This window comes from Lepisosteus platostomus, chromosome 8 (genome assembly GCF_059453375.1).
Source record: "Lepisosteus platostomus isolate fLepPlt1 chromosome 8, fLepPlt1.hap1, whole genome shotgun sequence".
Classification (NCBI taxonomy): Eukaryota; Metazoa; Chordata; class Actinopteri; order Semionotiformes; family Lepisosteidae; genus Lepisosteus; species Lepisosteus platostomus.
In genome coordinates, this window is record NC_142618.1 from 4,179,061 (window position 1) to 4,198,793 (window position 19,733).

Genomic DNA, 19,733 nt, shown 5'->3' on the forward strand with positions numbered 1-19,733 from the left:
AATCAAAAACACCCACATTAGACACATCACACTGTAGATCAGTGAGTTAGCTCATGGTTTAAACTGCAGCTTTAGAAAATCTGTAATGATCTGCAAAGCAGTAATATGTTAACACACTGACCTCAATACTCAAAATTGCAAAATTCTCTATTTTAAAAATGTATAAATCTAATTTTTTTTTGTATGAAACTGACCTTATAAAGCAGATCGAGACTGTAAACAATCCATCATGCATCTTTGATTTTATCTTTGGTATAACTGGAATAATTATTTACTAAGTAAATAATTTACTAATTTAGTAAGATTCTAAGTACAGTATTGGAATATGTAAGAAAAACAAGAATTATCAGAACTACGATTGGATCTATTGTTTGTTTTATCCATGATTACCTTTCGATGTGCCCTTTAAGACTACTATTGTTCTTTTCAGCAATGAGGGAGTCAGTCATGCTTTGGAAGTGCAATACTTGCATTGTTCCATTTTTTAATTTACTGAGTGGTTGATTGTTCAACATAGTTAAAGGAACAGCTCAGCATAGTACAAAGGAAACAATTAGTTTTTTAATATAGCTGCATAGACCTATATATCCTTATTTTTTATACAAAGTTATAAATGTATACAAATTTGACGCAGTACATTATACTTGTTAAATTCCTGCTTAGCTTTTTTTGCATTACTGAACACCACTTTTGCAATTCCGTTGTGATGCCGCAAAGGGCGTCATCCTTAAAGGCGGCACTTTCCCTGAAGCATCACAGAGTTTGAGAATACTTCTGCCTCCAATAAGATGGCTGTGAGAGAACACCAGCGCGCAAGGTGGTGTCAACAGGCAACTGCTGAAACAGGAAACACTTGTAGGTGTCCTGTACCAGCCAATACAAATCGACTATAGAGCTGGGAGCAGGAGCCCCTGAAGCTGGGGAAACGCTGCAGAGTTAGAGTGTGTTGCCACACTCAAAACGTTGTGTGTTGCTGTAGCTTTTACTCTATATTGTTTTGACTCTGAGAGGAAACGGACCATAGTAAGACCTGAGGATAAACGAAAAAGCAAATCAACCACTACAAGACCTGAGGCTGAAAAGAGGACATAATGACGAGAGGACTCTACATGAAAGAAAAGAGCTGAAAGAAGGAAGATTTAAAGGACATAAAGCAAAGTACGACTAAGGACTGGAGGAGCATGCTGAACACGGAACACAAACCTGACAAGGTTATATGGGGGGCAAGTCTGAAATGACCTTTTTTTTCCCCCTTTCAGACAAATTGCTTTTTGTTAAAGAGACATGCCGTGGACAGGATAGGTGCTCCTGGTATTTAGATAGGGAGATTTAAGTTTGTCCAGAGCTCATACTACGAGCCCGGCTTCCTTTGAGTTTGTTGTTTTATTTTTCAATCAGTTTTGCCAGAAATAATAAACACTGTTACACTACATGTCTGACTCGGGGTGAGTCCATGCGCCAAGCCCTGTCTATACCGGTGTATTTTGAGGCCCCCCGCGGCATCACATTGTGTTATTAGTTTACCCAGCCCAGGTCAATTGACAAGGCTCTTTAGAACCATTCAAGAATAATGTTTATTTTAAAATCCTGCAACCAGATCTGCAACTTTGAATTCCTTGGTTTTCAGCAATCCGATTAATAAACATTTTCAGACTACCTGGGGGAAAGGCCATTGCTAGGGTTTTAATCCTCTGATTTGAGCCAATACTTTCGATCCCTAAGGAAAGCACTATAAATACACAGTTGTAGAGGAAATTACATTTAATTTCAGACACTTTAGTTTATCATTTGTGCAATGTGCTGAAATGCTAAGAAAAGCTGGTGAAATGCTAATTCTTAAATGTGTATATTTTAATCCACTGCATTACCATTTATGTTTAATGGTGAAATTCTACATGTAACATCAAAACAAAAATATATTTTCTATACCTATTGTAACATATATAGGTTATATACAGTATATACAGTACACACCATACTGTTACTTACCCCATTTGCTGTGCTGACAGCCTGATAGAAAATGCTATAGCTTTTGTGAGGAAGGAGTGGGACATTCCAATATCCATTATAGGTTTTATTATCACCAATACTGAATCTCTGGGGAGACTGAATGCCACCAGCAGGAAATTCAGCAGTGAAGTAGTACTGGGAATTTAAGAGAGAGGCATTCTGAAAGTGGATTGGCACAGGGTAACATCTCAAGATCTCGGCCGCCTTCTTAGCTCTTCGAGGGCGCTCCTCTTCCACAACGACCTGATAAACACTAGATGAAGAAGAGAAGAAAATAAGGTCACTGGAAACATACGGTTCTTTGTGGTGTTCTGGTGGTTCTGAACTCAGCAGAGATCCCACATAATATTGCTGATGAAAGGGATGAACAAAAGATCCAAGAAAAAAAAAACATCATGCCGCGTCTCAGTGGGATCCTTGAAGAAACAGACTGTTGGAATTTGTGGATCATTAAAAGTTAAGATCATTAACAATGAAACAAGCAAGATGGGCTGACTAACCAACTCTTGTCTGTAACCTTTTTATTTTGATTAATAACCCATGGACATGTATGAATGCATTTAAACCTCTACATAAACAGGTGAAACTGAGGCTCTGGGTCAATGTGAGCACTGCAAATGAAGAAGAGGTCAATTCCACTATTTTGAAAAGCAAAAGGAAAGAAGAAAAACATTTTGGCTTTGGAGGCTTCTTAGGATTCAAATACGTTAATTCATAAATAATCACAGCATGATATTAGATTTTCTATACTGGACAACTTGCATATAAAGTGCTAAACAAAGCAGTCTAGAATATGTTGAGTTCACTGCTAGGAGTATTCAGAGTACAACACATCCTAACCTTTAATATTAAATAATCTACAAATAATAACTGAATCCAGCACAATAACCATAATAAAGTTCTGGTGGTCTAAGAACAAGCATAACAGAATCTCAATTTATATCTGTGTGAAATGGGACGAATACAGAAATGTGATTTTATATTGGCAAAGGATCCATCTTAGGATCAGGACACAAACGGATTTAATTACTTTGGTAATGCCGACAGCCTTAGCTTGAATTGAGCTCTGGAAAAGGAGTATGATATTTAATTTACTGCAAGATGGCAGGATAGCAATACCTATCTATGTGGGAATTATCTGGTATAATATGAAGGCTTTTCTTATTTTTTCTTAGGCTTTGGAACCAATGCAGGATATTACTACATTGAACTCTGGCACAGCTGGACAATGGATGTAAATGTGAACAAAATCATAAAATAGGTTCGATTTCTTTAAAACTCCAGTGAAAAATTCTGAGACATATAATACTTAGAATCACTTTCTGTTTTCACTGATAAATTAGCAAAAAAAAACCCAGCAAGAATTGGAACTTCCTTAAAACCATTTATATTCGGATAGAATTTCAACCACAGTAAGTACAAATCCAAAATCCAAAGCCTGTATTGACTCTGCAACATAGAGGATATTGGATAGCTCAAGGAATGAAAAAACTGAACTGAAATTAAAGTCCAGCATTGACGACGGGGAGCTTTATTAACACGGCACAAGGCAGCATAATGGAACCATGTTGAGTAGAACACTATCAAACTAAAAATGGATTTTTTTTTCTTCTAGCAGCATAAGACAAATTAGCTTTGCAAGCATCCAGACTTCAGCTCTATTTGGTGTTTAATAATTCAAACACCTAAAGGTCAAACAGCTCTTTTCATTTCCTCTTTATCAAAGTCCTACCGTTCGTTCGAGAAAAGAAAAACTACTAATATGCAACTGCATTCTTATCATCTGTAATGCAATTTAACCTATTAACATATTTTGTGTAAACTGTAATGTGACAAAGTGATTCAATGGGTAGCAAAAAGCCCAATCTGGACATATGCCGATACTGTATATGCACCGCACAATTACCTCAAGTGTAGAAAGTTCTATACTTACATGAGCTTCCTGTGACTAACCACTTGCAAATCTAAGCTTGACCTGAACTAGTTATTGGTCTTTTCACATTAAACAACTACTGTATTTATATTCAGATGTAATTATTGGAAGAAATCTGTTAAAAACTGAAAAATTATATTCAACTACCCAAAGTAGATACAGTATATCAGGTAACACACACAACCAGCTGCACAACTTTCCTAGTAAAATCAATCTCAGTAGAGAATCTAGGGATTATGTCACTAATGAACAATGCATTTTGTTTTCCCATTCATCTCTATATGGTCTTCCCAGGCTGTTCCTTTGAATGGCACTGTACATACAGTATGCTGAATACACAGAAACACACAATTATATTTACAGGGACTTCTCATTGAATTTTCATTGATTCCAAACTCCACTCAGACAAAACTCCACAAAGGGTGAAACCAGAACAAAAACATACAGTATTTCAGTGGCATGTTCATGTCAGGTCGTCATTGACATACAGTAGTTAGTGCTCTTTCACAAATTCTGTCCCCCTACTGATAGTAACACACACCTACACTTACACAGTCAGTCCAGAGACAGCATGCAATGCTGCAGATTTAGTCGGAAATATAATTTAACCCCCTAATACAAGTTAAGCATTTAGGGAAAAAAGGAATTGTAATCAAACCACGCCAGCTGAGGCATCACAATTAATACCACTATACAATGAAAGATTTAATTATAATCCATATTTTCTTTCAGTGACATTCCGATCGAACAAAGAAAACTGGTTTAATTAGTTCCACATTATTATTTATTCTATTTAGATTTTTAAATCATGTATAGCCACAGATCAATTAAACTGCTATTACTAATAGTAATTATCAGTATCTTAAAACGTATATTGTAATAAGAAAACGAATACGTAATTAGGGAAAATATAATTGGCTTCAAAATGGTAAAATATTTCTATTAATAATAAAAGACCAATAAAAAAACTACCTTTTTTTCCCCAATTATGCAGGTCCCTGGGATGCTATTTTCTGTTAGTGCAATAAAATTCAACATCCCACTTTTCACATGTGTATTAGGCATGCATTTACAGTGCAGACAAACATGTATGTTGATTTAATTGGAGGTGAAGTTATTCTGATAAATGTGGGATAAAAAACATCACGTTTCAACCACTTCCACCCATTTCAACGAAACACATTTAATGTTCCAGGACAGATGAAGGACCTTCAAAGCTCAGTGTTTTCAAAGTTGCTATGCTGTCGTTGTTCTATTGAAATTGAGGGAGAGCAGTTCAGAATGGATGTTAAGATTAAATCAATACATCAACGATGTACTTGTAACATGCGATGCTATAAATAGCGGGAGTAAACAAGATTTACTACGATTCAATGACAGCTACTGTTCATATAGAATGTGAAGGTATAGCTTCAGGACAAATATGATAGGATACACATAATACAGCCCGTTTTCTCTACCATACCTGTTCAACCAGCAGTTTATAATAACTCTGACCTTTATATACCCAACCGACCAGCAGTGAATGTCAGCTTTTATTAAATAGCTTTACAAAATCGCTGGAATGAAACTTAAACTTATTACAGTTTTCTTATAATTCACCAAAAAGAACACTTAATTGTAAAATACTGGTCTATAGCAAATAAGTATTTTTTAAATGCAGTTAAACAACCAAAGACAAGGTCAGCATCTCCTGTTTACTGTGCTGGGGGAAAATGTGCCTGATATCATATTCAGGTGATACTGAATATTCAGTAATTGCTAAATTAATTTCTCTTTTCCCATCCGATCCCGATTAGATCAGTCAGACTGCTTTCAAAATATTAGCTGGATTCTGCAAATGTATTTTGTGTTCTTTCAACCATAACTCATTACAAGGAACTTCCCCAGCATCAATAAGTCACTCCTGCCCTTTCTCGTGTGGCTCAATACCAGGCCGCACTGCTATTTAGTGATAAAATCTGATGTAATAAAATATTAATTACAGCTGAAAGGCTAGGTAAGAAATATGAACTCAATTACATTCCCATATTGTGACCAAAGGGCAGGGCAAAAATGTGGCAGTACAAGGAGCTTTCACATTATAAAAAAAGAAGTGAGATAAGGATATTTACATCAGATTTAAAGCCTCCTTAAAGGCCACCCATAATTCTGAAGCTGCCAGAAGGTTGAAAGTTTAAGCCATATATCAGAAATGACTCACACCCTGTCTTTCGGGACAACTTTCCCCTTACAGATCTTTTCTCCTGAGAGTTATACTTTTCCACAGAAATACTTCTGAAATAGATAATGATTTATAAAGTGATGTGCAACATACTGTACAGTACAGTGGCTACAGAAAGCCTACCAACCCTTTCAAACTGTTCATGTTGTTACCTTATAGCCGGGAACTAGAATTCTTAAAGTTTCTCCAATCATCTGTACATCTTACCCTAATTTTAGAAATTTAAGAGGTGCGACCTAGACCCAATCAAATATTTGTGGCATGACTTATAAATCACTGTCCTTGAGCACTTCCCAAAAGAACTTGACACAGCTTGAACGGTTTTACTAAGAACAGTTAATTTCGTCGATGAAAGTGGTCTCCAACAAACTGTTTTCCCTTTTTTGTCAACAAAAGGGGCAGGAACATAATCCACAGCAACCATCACAAAGACTGAATGGCTTCTTGTTTTTAAGTAAATTAAAATGAAACAAAATGACCTGTTTAACCAAAATTTAGATGAAAATGAATTTCGTCACAAGAGGTTCACCATTCATGCTCTTAAAAGCTGTCCCCACCACAGGCATGCATGCTTACTCTATCGGATATAATATTAGGACAGAGACTGTACACTATGTGAACTGGACAGTGACTTGTAAGGCTAAAATTATATCATAATTGACAATTATCATGTTGTGCCATGTTTTTCTCTTTTGTTTTGTATTGTTCCTTCATTTTAGTTAATTGAGTGGAATGAGCATAACAAAACCTCATTTGAAGCAACATATGAAGCAACAACATCCAGGTCCTCCTGAACTGGTAAGACATTCATTTTCAACACTGCAGCGAGCCAACCAAATAAATGGAAAACTAGACATGAATAATCCATACTTTATAGTTTGCATATTGAGGAATTACTTGGTTTTTTCTTGGCTGGTGGTTAATGTATACAAATTAAAATATCATTTAAACTGAGAGTGTTGTGCATCAGCTTCTTAATGGCTCTCTGTCAGAGGGAAATATAAAGTGATCTCTACTGTTCACATCTTATTTTGAAAATAAGGTGTCTGGATGGTGATTAGCTAACAAAGAAAATAAAATCATAGAGGTAACTTTTTTAAAAGTACTTTAATAATTCCTTTTTATTTTCTCAGACATATCTTTCAGAGCTAATTATTGATATTCTATCAATGATTTCAAAGCTTTAGGTGCTGCTTGTCCTATACGGGTTTTATTCTGTTCACTAGGTATCTCATGCAGTAATTGCCCTGTAATTATTGCAGGTGTTGGCAGGGGTCTCTGCTGGTTAAATGAATAATGACAGAGTTTTGGATACTTTTAAAAGCCTTATACAAATGCACAGAATTACAGTATTATTACCCATGCCACAATTCGAGTTCTTATCAGGAAAGCCTGGTATAATACAGAAAGCCTGGTCTGTATATAAGATTATTTACTCTTTATTGCACTACTTCTTGTATTTGCCTTAGACCTCTCTGTGGATTAACATACAGGACATTATGCAACAAATACTTGTGCTTCTTGTTAAAATGTTATCACACGTATGGCATTTAACCATGAGGTAGATAGTTCAAATGAGATGTTTTAAGAATTAATTTAAATTTTCCTAATTTTTTCCTGACAGACAGCATTATTCTGTTATTGTCTCATGTATTTTGTTTTTCCTTGCTCACTGACATTATTTGCACTGCACCACAGAGACCCCAATCTGTGAAAGACCAAAAAACAGTCCGCTATTCCAACCACATTTACTGTAGGTCTGTAACACAGTACAAACCCGATTCAAGGGAGCAACATACAAGAGAAGCTGCCATTGCCAAGTGAATTGGCAGAACTGGCATACCAGCACAAACAGTGGAGGATGGAGCATTCAGAGACATCATGTGAATTTCTGATAAGACATGTGCTGTGCCAAAGAAAGCCGAAGTGTAAAAGCCTTGCAGAGAAACTCTACAGTGGTTGAGGAAAAAGTCAAATGTACCCTGCAAAGTATGCGGGAGTTACCACTGGGGTATACATCCGGACAAGAAGGGGTAAGACGTCATCCTTTTTCTCCAATTAGCGCATGTTTTCCTGTACCAAAGAGAACATACCCCAATATGTTATGCTGTCCCTCAACCAAATTGCCCCTCCATACACTAGGCAATCGCTGTCGAATGGCCTGGGAGATCCTTCAGGAGAAGGCTCTCGTTGTTATCAAGGCCAATGAAAGTAACATGCTTGCAGCTCTTAATACCCAGATGGATGACAGCACCCTTTCAAGTCAAGATGAGAATTCAGAAGGTGACTCAAATAGAGGGAGCCACGGGTGAGACATGCAGTACATACAGCATACACCTGCCTGGAAAGAAGAACCCCTCGTGTAGTACACACCCTCCAACTGGTGACACATGTGATTCAAAAGGATGTGAAGGCCATGTCAGTCAACTATTTGGAAAAGGTCACAGAGTAGTTGGTCTTTTCCCACAGGAAGACAAATATGGAAGAGATGCTGTGGCATTACACGGGGGTGGAATCAGTGTGGAGGCGGAGCCCTGGATTAAGGGCGATGTGTTGCCTTAGCAACCACTGCTGTTCTGGCTGAGTAAGGGTGAGTCATGGCTCAACACCTTTAAAAACACACTCAACACCTCCCGGAGGGATGAACAGACCCCGCAAGGGGAGGACCTATTACCAACAGTCCCAGAGGGTACTGTGACGCAAACGTGAGGCAGTCGTTTTTCTTTCTTTTCATTTTTTTTTTACGCCTGTCCCACTGTGAAGCTCCACCAGGACAGGTTGAGTTCTCTTTTTGTTTTGTCCTGGCACTCCCTGTTCTTTCAAACTGGACCCCGTTAAATAGGGTAAGTCCAGATTGGTCACCACCGGGGCAAGCAGTCCTTTTTAGATAGGGTCCAGCTTGGACGCCACTGAGCAAAGAGGCACATCTTTCTTATGCCTTTTCTTGTTTGTTTTTTCCCTTTCAGTGTTTTTTTTGTCTTTGCTAACCTCAATTTCAAACAACATTAACAGACAGAGTTGTCAGCAATAACGACTTATTCTAATTTAATAGCTCAAGAAATCAAATATAGTTGTGTTTGTTAGTCACCAAAATTTAATTTTAATAAGTGTACATCATTTCTGTTCTTATTTGAAATATTAAATGTGCAAGATAAAATTGTAATGCACAGGGTTAGAAGGAATAAAAACTAAGACTTCACCTTTTGGATTAGGAGACACAGCAACAGACTTATGAATGCTATGATGAAAAAACGTATGTACTACCAATAATTGGCTAAAGATGTTTGATATTGTATACGTTGTATACAGGTTAATTAGCTCATTCAGTACATGCAAAACCTTGAATATTTGCCATACTGTACATTAACATTCTTCTTAATCTTCTGCATTATTTGACATTTGCAGTTTGACATTTTAAGAAAGCATTATCTTTGTTTTCTGGAAATGTTGCTCTTGATATTGACAATACACAATCAAAAAGGTCTGAAGAATTAAATAAATGAAATAAATCCTTCAAATGGCATTGTTAAGATCTGGTTAATGATTTCATTTTTGTCAGTGTTTTAAATATAAAACAGTTCATGCATCTTATTTTCCTGGAGTAACAGTTATGGTTCCTTAAGTTTAAGTTTTTTTTTCCTCATTTGTTAATTTCCTAACTTGGAAGTAAAAAGCTGGTATACTATCGTATGAATTTAATATTTGCTATCAGATTACAATGGTATTAATTCTGAAGTAAAAAAAAATCTCAAGTTAATTCCCTTAATATTCCATGGGGAAAAAATGAATTAAACCAATTATGATGTTTTAGTTTTCCAATAAAATATTTTCGCCTTAAAAGCGTATAGAGGATGATGTGCAGATAGGAGGAAAAATCCTCATTTAAACACATGAAACTTAGGCTCTAACACTAAAATGTGAAAAAATGTTCAAGGGGATGTAGACTTCCGGTACGTTTTTTCATGGTTAAGAAAGGATGACATCAAGAGTTTTCTCACCTGAGCAAAATAAAACAACAGATTGTAGACACAGGCCACCCATCATTCTAAAGCGCTTACAACAAATTTAAAACAAGTCATAAATTACCATCAATAAGTCAAATAACATGAAGCTGGCAAAAGCAGCCAGAGATAATTACAATTGAATAAATATTATAAATTCACACTGTAAGATACTGGGGAAAGATTACACTAACATCTTAAATTTCCTTTTTCTGCCATCTTCAATACTGTTAAACAAAGAATGAATCCTTATATACACCTAACAACCTGCAGTCTGTGTAATACCTTTCCAGATATGAGTATGAGGGGAACAAAGTAATGGTTCTGTAAGTTAATAACTTTGTTTTTGAAATATTTACTGACTTAATAATTACTGGAGATTCTTTTCTCCAGAAATATGTTCTGAAGACCTAAGTAATCTATTTACTTTGGTTTGAGAGTGAAATTAGAGTGAAAGGCTTTTCTTGCAAATCACTGTAAGCAAAATTTAAAACCAATGGAAAGAAAAAACTGCTATTAAAGGGAACTAAATAAAAGCTGGCCTAAGGCATGGCTGCAAATCAGTATTTTTTAAATAAATAATACAGCGTAGCTTCATTTAATTGCTCTATTGATATGTGCTGAGTCTAAAAGTATAAATTTTTAAAACTCAAATTTAATTAATCATACTCTGTGATGCCCAGAGGACCACAGCAAACGTCCGGAACAATAGTCTGCAATCACACAAACATTATTATTTCATTTTTCTGTTGCTGCAGAAAACAAAAAGTAAAAATAAAGTGTTTAAGTTATTTGTATTTTCCTTGTATGGTAACATTTGGTCTTCGATTGCAGAATTTTAAGCATTTCCCCTAATATTGCCATTTGTTTAATGAAAATACTCTTTTTTTTCCTTGAGGCACAATAGCACTTGCCAGTGACAAAAGAACTCTCAGCAGTGACTATCAAGTTTCAAGTGAAAAAACAAGAGTTTACACAAACCTTATTTCTCCCTTCTTCGGGAAAAACAAAAGTTCCCTGTTCTCGAGAAACTACTCAGATCCTTTCAATAAACATTCAGCTTGAATTGTATTCTCTCTTAAAATAGTATTAGTATTCACTTTAACAAAATTTAATTCACTTACTGTATCTGAACACTGCTTATGCCACTGGCCCTGAGACACTGTAGTTTCTAATTACAAACAGAAAAGCTGTTTGGGAACAGAGTTAAGAGGCAGAAGGACAACTCTCTGGTACAGCACTTGGTCTTGCAGGTGCCACAATCACCTGTGCTTAATTCGTGCTGGAGCTCAGCTACGGCACCTCTCAATTTTAGACTGGGCTTTGGGAAATCCAGGCAGGGCAAAAGCACCTAATTGCGACATTAAATATGTAAAATGCCCACTTACAATTTATAAATACTGTAAAAATAGAAGTGTGAGCTGGTGTAACTGACTTACAAAAGAAAACAACAGATGGACAGACAAAAACAGATCTCTCAGAACATCTCTTTCAGGAGGAAAAACTATTAAATCCACACACATACACCGAGCTTCTACACAAATTACAGTTTTAAATATTAAGATGACCAGATACAGAACATCTTTTCGATTTTGTTATGCTGGTGCATTTGGCTGCCGCTCCTCTCTCCAGTTTTCATTTTTTATTTTTTTTCCTTTTTATTTCCTCTTTTTCTGTCTTTCTATCCATCTCTATCCATCTGTTCTATCTTTCAATGTATTTTTTCTTCCCCTAATTACACAACCATCTACGGTAGCCCCTGTTATTTACCCCTCTGCTCCTACTTCATTCAGTACCCCCAACTACTGTCTCCTCTCATTGTGTATTCTCATCGTATATTTTTTCATTTGTTGTTGTCATTCAGTAAAGCACTTTGAGAAGCAACCTTTAAAGCCGCTATATAAAATAATTATTTTTTAAGTCTCTTGGTTCATTAAATACAGTGACACTGGATGCTAAAATGCCGATTTGTTACTATTATTTTACTAGGAAAATCTAGTAATCCTTCAAATAAACGACATGGAGATACTGTGTGTTAAAGGTTCATAAAAGCATCTCCATAGAACACAATATACAACAGCGTACAACACAGTACATCAGTTCATAAAACCCTGACGCACTCTGCAAAAAATAATAAATAATAAACCCAATCACTTCTGACACAAACCAGCACACAGCTTCACTGCATTGGGTGACCTCATTTACCACTACTCTTTACACTCAGATTGAAGACAGTACTCTTTTACATTTTTAGGACTATATTGTGATGCCACAGGGAGCATGTTTACCACAGGGCATACAACCTGCAGGGTCCTGAACCATAGACATACCCTGAGACACACTGTTAAAGGCAACAACAAGTTTTTATTTATAAGAAAAATGGGGCAAGTGACAAACTAAAATAAAGCCTAGCCCTTTCTTGGGCATCTGGTTACCTGTGTTCTCTGTTCTAAATCAGCTTGTAAAAGCAGATCTAAGTAAGACTAAACAAAGACTTCTAAATTACTCACACGGAGCTGTCTTCTTATTGAGCCCTTATGCTCTCCTTCAAATTCCCTGCTTCCACCAAATCATCATCTACGCTTCTTCTGGCTCAGCGGTCAACCTAAATAGGCTAGAATAGGGCAGTGGACTCCATTTTTTAAACGGTATCTCCAGTCTACCATTTCACTGAAGGTAACAGTCATCCTGGCTTCTCACTTCTCTCTTCCCTGGAGCGTAAAGGCATGTGCCTCCATATTCAGAGACCCCTTCTTCCCCCAAGCCATTTGATGTTGAATTCTACCTCTACCACTGATTTGCACCGATGTTATTTTTTTTTACACTGCTTGTGCTGAGTTTTATATTATAAGCTGAGTGTTATTTAACTTTGTTGTATGTCTTTGTATTGGAGCATACGTGCAAATACAGTACACTGAACTCTTTCAGTAAGGAAGAAAATGTCTGTGAATTGTTATATACTTAAGGATACCGCTTCTCAAGAACTTCACCCCTCACAGCATTACAATATCAACAGAACAACACTTTTGTCAACAGAAAATAAAATGACAAAAAAAAATCATGCATGTATAAGAAAAATGTATTTTACCCAACTGACGGGAACATTACAAAGTGATTCTACACAGACAGAGGGAGATAACTCAATTGTCTTACCTTCAAATAAACACCATGGCGTTCTGCCACATTGAGGTAGAGTCCCCAATTGTAAAGGCACATGATTACCACCTGGTAGCACACATCACCACTTAGTGGCACACCACAGTTAGGCCTCAGCACACGACAGCAAAGATTATTAAAGCGTAGATCCTGTGAATTACGAGCTAACCTACAGTACCAGGACGTTTAATAGATCTTCGAAAAAAATCTCAAGCAGATTTGGTTAAGATTGTCAGGACAGTATAAAGTATATTAATTTAGTACTCTAAAATTATGTCTATCAAAATTCACTCCTGATATTTTTTGTGGTTACTATGATGTTGCTCTGTGTGGAAGGAATAAACACCAGAAAAACAAATGCATCCCATATATTTGCTTCTAAGGTTCCCTCAAACTCAGGTATATATGTGTAGGCCGGGTGACACTTAAGTGGTTGCATGTTACCATACTGTAACATCATACATGACAAGAATGTGCAAGCTCCTCTCAGCAGCTGAAGCGAATTTTGCCATGCTACACCATATCTGTGTGAAAGGAATCCTGGATTGTTATTTTTTGTTTGTGTTCCGGCTTCATTCGAACTGGAAGAAAAGTTGCACTGAAACTGAATAGGAGAACACTGTGTTCAGAGAAAATACATTTTCTTTATATCCAAGTCTGAATACAAAGACCCATCGAATGAAAAAGAAATGGGAAAATCAAATAAGCTATTAAAAAAGGGCAGTGGTCGGGGCAAATAAGCCAAATGTGGCTTCCTGCAGAAAGCCTGCAACCTAAACTGACACCAATTAGGAATCTCAGTTCCATGCTGCCAGATATATTTCAAAGCTGAATCATGTGACAGTAACCAATTACTTGAATTTGACTTTGCATGGACTGAATTGTGACCTGAAACCTAGATTTATTTTTCATGCAGTCTGATAGAAAGGATCTTACTTCTAATTTGGCCAGATGAAGGAACTGAACGGAGAGCATTTAAATCTCATTTGTCTGTCTTTTAATGCTAATAATCTCACCTCTCAAGCATCACTGCTATCGATCCACTGGACTTACATAGACAGCATCCTGGGGGAGCACTGTGATGGCCCTATATCTATACATCTAACTGATTTAAAATGGCTGTCAAGGTAGTCTTCCTGACCTTGCATGTTAATACAGGGCTTTCAGTTATTTTACTTTGAACAAAATAAAGAACTAGTGAATAACAAGAAATGAATCTGATTTATATTAAACATTTTCAAAGAAAAGTGTGGAATTTTACATATTGAAAAGACAGTAACCCATACAAAAATACTTTTAAAGACTACAGACAGTAACTGTGAAACAATGGCAGTAGGGTTTGAGCAGTGTGCTTTCAGAGGAGGTTAATTTTTAGAAGAAAGATGTATCACACCTCCAAGGCAAATCTAAATGTATTCCAGTATTTCTTTCATTTTTTCATTCAGATATAAATCCTCTGTTGCTAGGTATAGAGCCAAGGATTGCAACATCTAGGGCAAAAAATTTTTTGTGCAAACACAGTAATCACATAACTCTGAAGGCGTATGCTATTTCATACAATAACCTGATATCAACTCAAGATGAAGGCTAAGGAACAGATTATTCATCTCCACAAATTTTTGGAGGTAATGCTATTTTTTATATCAAAACTGGAGAATAACCTAATAGTATTATCATGAGCAAAACGCTAAGTACAGTAATATTAGAGGGACAATCATATTAAACCGAAAAATTCACTGTTAGCTCACATTCTGTCATCCCAAAGCCATGTCACTGTTTGAACAGTCTTACTTTTTTATACTTAAACTGATTAATTTTAAAACTGAACAGCTACTATCAAGCTCAGCAAGCACAGGCAAATTTCTAAATAGCTTAAATGTCTTTGTATACTCTTTATCCTTATATTTGTGTTGACATGTTGCTGGAATAAACAACGAATACAAAACAAACAACTACATTATTTTATATAGCATCTTTCATGGTACGTCATCTGAAGAAGCTGTACAATAAGAGAGACTGGTTAACACAAATTAAAATAAACTAAGCATTTAAACACCCGAGTAAAACAGAGTGAGTTTTTAGATTTGAAGATTCAGAGAGAGATCTGCTGACTTTCTAAAATCTGATACTGCGGGGATCTGTATTGGAGCATCAGAACAGACCGCATGGACTCCCAGCTTTTGGAGCCTCGTAAACGTCAAACCTTTGGAAGGTTTTGTGTCTATGTTACCATCATCAATAAGGTTACTTCTCCATTCAAGATACAAAAGTAGCCAATTATATATGGCTGCTGAAAACGAACAATCAAGTGGGACTGATCCATGCCAGAGATTGTACAAGGATTTTTCTGGCCAGGCTTATGTTGCAGGAGATAACATACAGAATGTTCTTTATTCAATGGCTAAAATGCTAAACAGTGTTCTCAATTTCAAGCTTTCAACCTCTGTTTTCCTGTGTACCATGTAAACATCAGGCTTACAGCAGCTTCTCTTGGCACTTCAAACAGAAAAAGGATTGTGGACATGGTGAGCTGAATATCAGAAATTACTGTAACACTCTGCTACTGACGTCTGGGTTACTAATCTTCTTTAAGGAACATCATCTCCCTGGTATATACAATTGGGTAAAATGTTTCTTTCTTCAGAAACCCTTCAAATGAAATTCAACATCATGCATTTTATGTAATTCTATATAATCATAATGAAGGAAACCAGTTTGCAGTAACATAACGTATTTCATATATTTTATATATCATTTTACATCAGAGGCACCATGGCCTATCCAAAAAAAATACATATCTTACCATTGTCAGCCTTGTAGTAACCAAAGTAGAACACGGATTTAAAATTCAGATATATTCTGATTATTTTTACTAGTCCAATCAGTATGGGATTATAACATCTGTGAACCTGAAATGTCTTCAATTACACCACAGCTGAAGTTCACCCCCTTGGAACGTCAGGTAAAGATGTCTCATAGCACCATTAAGAACTTCGGTCAAAAATTATGGTACTCAACTGAATTTTAAAATACAAAACTCCTAGAAATCAGAAATAATGGACTTTTAAAAAGATTCATTTTATTAAATCTTCATTTGAGAATGGCAATTCCAGAAAGGCAATAGTAAGGTTATACAAAGGCTACAAAATCTATCAAGACAGCCAGCCTAGGACAGAGGCACACTGCTAACCAGTAAATAATTCATGTACAAATATATATTAATGGACACAGTGAGGCATTTTTTACATATTTTTAGTATGATGCACATCCTCCAACGTATCCAACCACCCAATGACATTCAATCTTAGTTACACACCTTAAAAGCGATTTTATTCTATTACTATATGGATTAATTACCTATCAACATAAGTCTCTTGTGAAGATATGAAAACAGTAACATTTTTCTGTGTGTAAAAAAAAATAAATTAATAGCATTTTATTCATTAGGCCTAATTATAATATATTTTCTGGTGAAAATGATAATAGGATTATACAGTTTACTATTGAAACATTCTGAAGTGGGTTAAAACCACTGCTAATATCTTAAAAGCCAAATCCCTCTTTAATCTATAAGAGAATGTTTCCAGTAGTAAATAAAAAATAGCCTTTCATGGCTACTAATGAAGGCTCAAACACTTCAATGCAAATTAGAATTAAGACGTTAAATTAGCGCTTTAAAATAATGACACTAGGAACTGAGATGACGTACTGTAATTTCATACTACATTGAAAAGGAATCTGACCAAATCTTCAATTCAACTGTAAAGAGCTGAGGGATGTCAAAACTATGACCCGGTGAAATATGGAATCGTGAACAGTTGTAACTCAGTACTGAAACTGTGCAAGGTTCTCATTCATTCACTCAACAGCACAGAGCACACAACTAACGTGCAAAAAACAAGAAATGACAATGAGAGAGTAATAGCATTTGTCCCATGTTTTTTCTGATGACGGTTGGTGCGATGATGAGAGGCACAAACGAGGCTAGAAGTTTTACCTGAGCTTTGTTTTTTACAAATTATTCTTCTCTCTGCCATGATGTTAAAAGCCATTCAGAAAAAACACCATTAAGTCAATTGAGAAATTTACAATTTTTCACACTCTGATCAAGACATGGTCTAAAAAAATCAGTGCACTATGCTTACTTATGATGGCAATGGTTTCGATTAAACTGTAAATAAAGGTATCGATGTCGTGATCTGTAAGGTGCACATTTTGAAGTAACTCAGTAATTTAATTTGAAAACAAGACATTACAAATATTTTACTTAAAAAAACATCCAGCTAGCTGTATGCATATTCATATTGTAAAAAGTAATGCAAGAGCTGACAAGTGTGATATGTATTCTGATTGTGACCTACAGCAAAATCCCTCCTGATGCTTGTTTGAGAAATGTGAATTTATGCATTAATCCATCCCAGAGCTGCAGGCTTTATTAAACAAGACCCTGCTGTAAAAGAGAATTACATACTCTACATTTACCAAAGTTAAATGTACACAGACCTCTGAAGTGTAAATCTCCCTGTTTATTTTGCACTAGACTGTAGAACTACAGTACTCAGGAAGAAATGGTATATTTTTAAGAAACTGCAGACTCAGCAATTTAGGAATTGAATGAGATGATTCCAAACCTGAAACAAGACAGGATAGGTGTTTGTGAGCCAAACACCTGAACACAAATGTCATTCAGAGCTACTATGGTGGCTTATGTGAATATTGCCCATTTTATTCAATATTCCACATTAGTATTTTCACTTTGACTTCAGTCAGCTCATTTATTTCCTTTTTTGTTTCAATCCCATCTCTACTCTGGCTATCCACAAATCAAATTAAGTTTAAAACAATGTTTTTAATATAGCTTCCCTTCTTTGTCAATGCACGTTCATATTCGATACTAGTCTGAATTATTTTTAGTGTCACTAACACAATTAATCACTGCTTTGCTGTCAATTTGTGACAACAGGACGGCTATATAGCTGATTATGATAATCACAAGCTGGTTTTAATTTTAATATTTGTTGAGTAGAATGCAAAAAACTTCCAGTCTCTTCGGCGTTACACATTTTAGGTGCTACTAATAAAAATGCACTGCTCAAACCACAGCATTTTTACAAATTAACCACAGAGAATCTCAATGGCATTTATACTGCATGATATACTGTATTTCAGACAGACCTGATAGGAAACAAGTGTGCTGTAACAACACGTGCAAGAGACAACAACGAAAGAACAAAGCATCTGGAGTTCCCAAAAGGGACAAACAGTATGTCGTGGTACCATGTGTGAATTTCTCTTTCGCGATACTGTGCACACTCCTTTGGGAGAAGAATATGGTGCAACATGGGAAACACATGATTTTATTTCATCACAGCACAGTAATGCTTGTTTTCTGTAATATTACAATAAAGCCAAAAATATCAATTTGTTGTAAGAGCGTGTTCAATCCCCATTGACCACAAACCAAGCACCCACACATGAAAGAAATTCAAAAGAGCCTGACCCCACTGGAGCTTCTGCTCTCTGGGGCTTTGTTCTGATCTTCAAAGGGCAAGTCCCTCTCAACTGGATCAATTGCACAAACAATACAAGGGGAAAAAAAACAAAACACTTTCATTTTTCTTCTGCAATTGAACCTAATTAGAATTATATTAGAGACATAGAGGAAAGGGTTTAGATGCCTTAGACAGCCATCTCAATGCAATCCCCCTAGTCTTGGAAAACGCATTACAGTAATTGAAAAAAAAAGACGGGATGCATTGTTGGGACTGAAATCTCCTACCTGACAGGCGCCCCTCTGCTCTGCGCTGGTTTGAGCAGGACTGTCACTGTGCTGTCAGTCTGATTCAAAGGGGTCTCATGATCATAGCCCGGCATAGAGGGAGCTAAAAAAAATAGGCAGCAAAATATACAAAAAGATTTTATTTTCCATAATGTTGCCTCTTACAACTGCCATTTTCGCTTTCCAGAAAAAAAGTTACAGCAAACATAAATGCTGCTTCCAAGATGAACTGCCTCATGCTGTTTTACTCTCCGGTCCGGTCTTTCCAGGACTAAATACTGTACCTGTACAAAATAATAAACCATTACTCAATTTTAGTATACTGCATAGTTTGATAAAATGGTTTCTTTGTAGGTAAGACACATTTTTCCATTTAGCAATAAGCATGAAGAGCACAAAATCAAACATCCTACAGTAACAATAATCTAAGTGGTATTGGACAGTAATCTAAGGTAACAAGAAATGTAAATATTGATATTTAGGTTCAATATTTGCTTTTAAGCTGCTGGCCTTATTATGTTTGTGCTAAAATTTATAATTCAGGGAAAAAATTATTCAGGCTTTATCTAAACTCCACTCACTAATGTATAAGAGCAGTACAGAGAAAAATATTAAATAAACGCGACACAT

The 19,733-nt window shown here is 36.1% G+C and overlaps 1 protein-coding gene across 9 annotated transcripts in view; it reads right to left on the bottom strand.

Moving 5' to 3' along the window:
• The window catches only part of LOC148655534 (receptor-type tyrosine-protein phosphatase mu), a 240,857-nt gene that overhangs the window by 75,074 nt on the left and 146,050 nt on the right, over positions 1-19,733 (bottom strand). For all 9 annotated transcript variants that reach the window (XM_088642104.1, XM_088642103.1, XM_088642105.1 and 6 more), the window contains exons 11-12: positions 19,104-19,206; positions 1,990-2,263 (exon numbers count right to left, since the gene is read on the bottom strand). In XM_088642104.1, the coding sequence (XP_088498230.1) occupies positions 1,990-2,263; positions 19,104-19,206 (377 nt within the window). The remainder of the gene's footprint in view (positions 1-1,989; positions 2,264-19,103; positions 19,207-19,733) is intronic.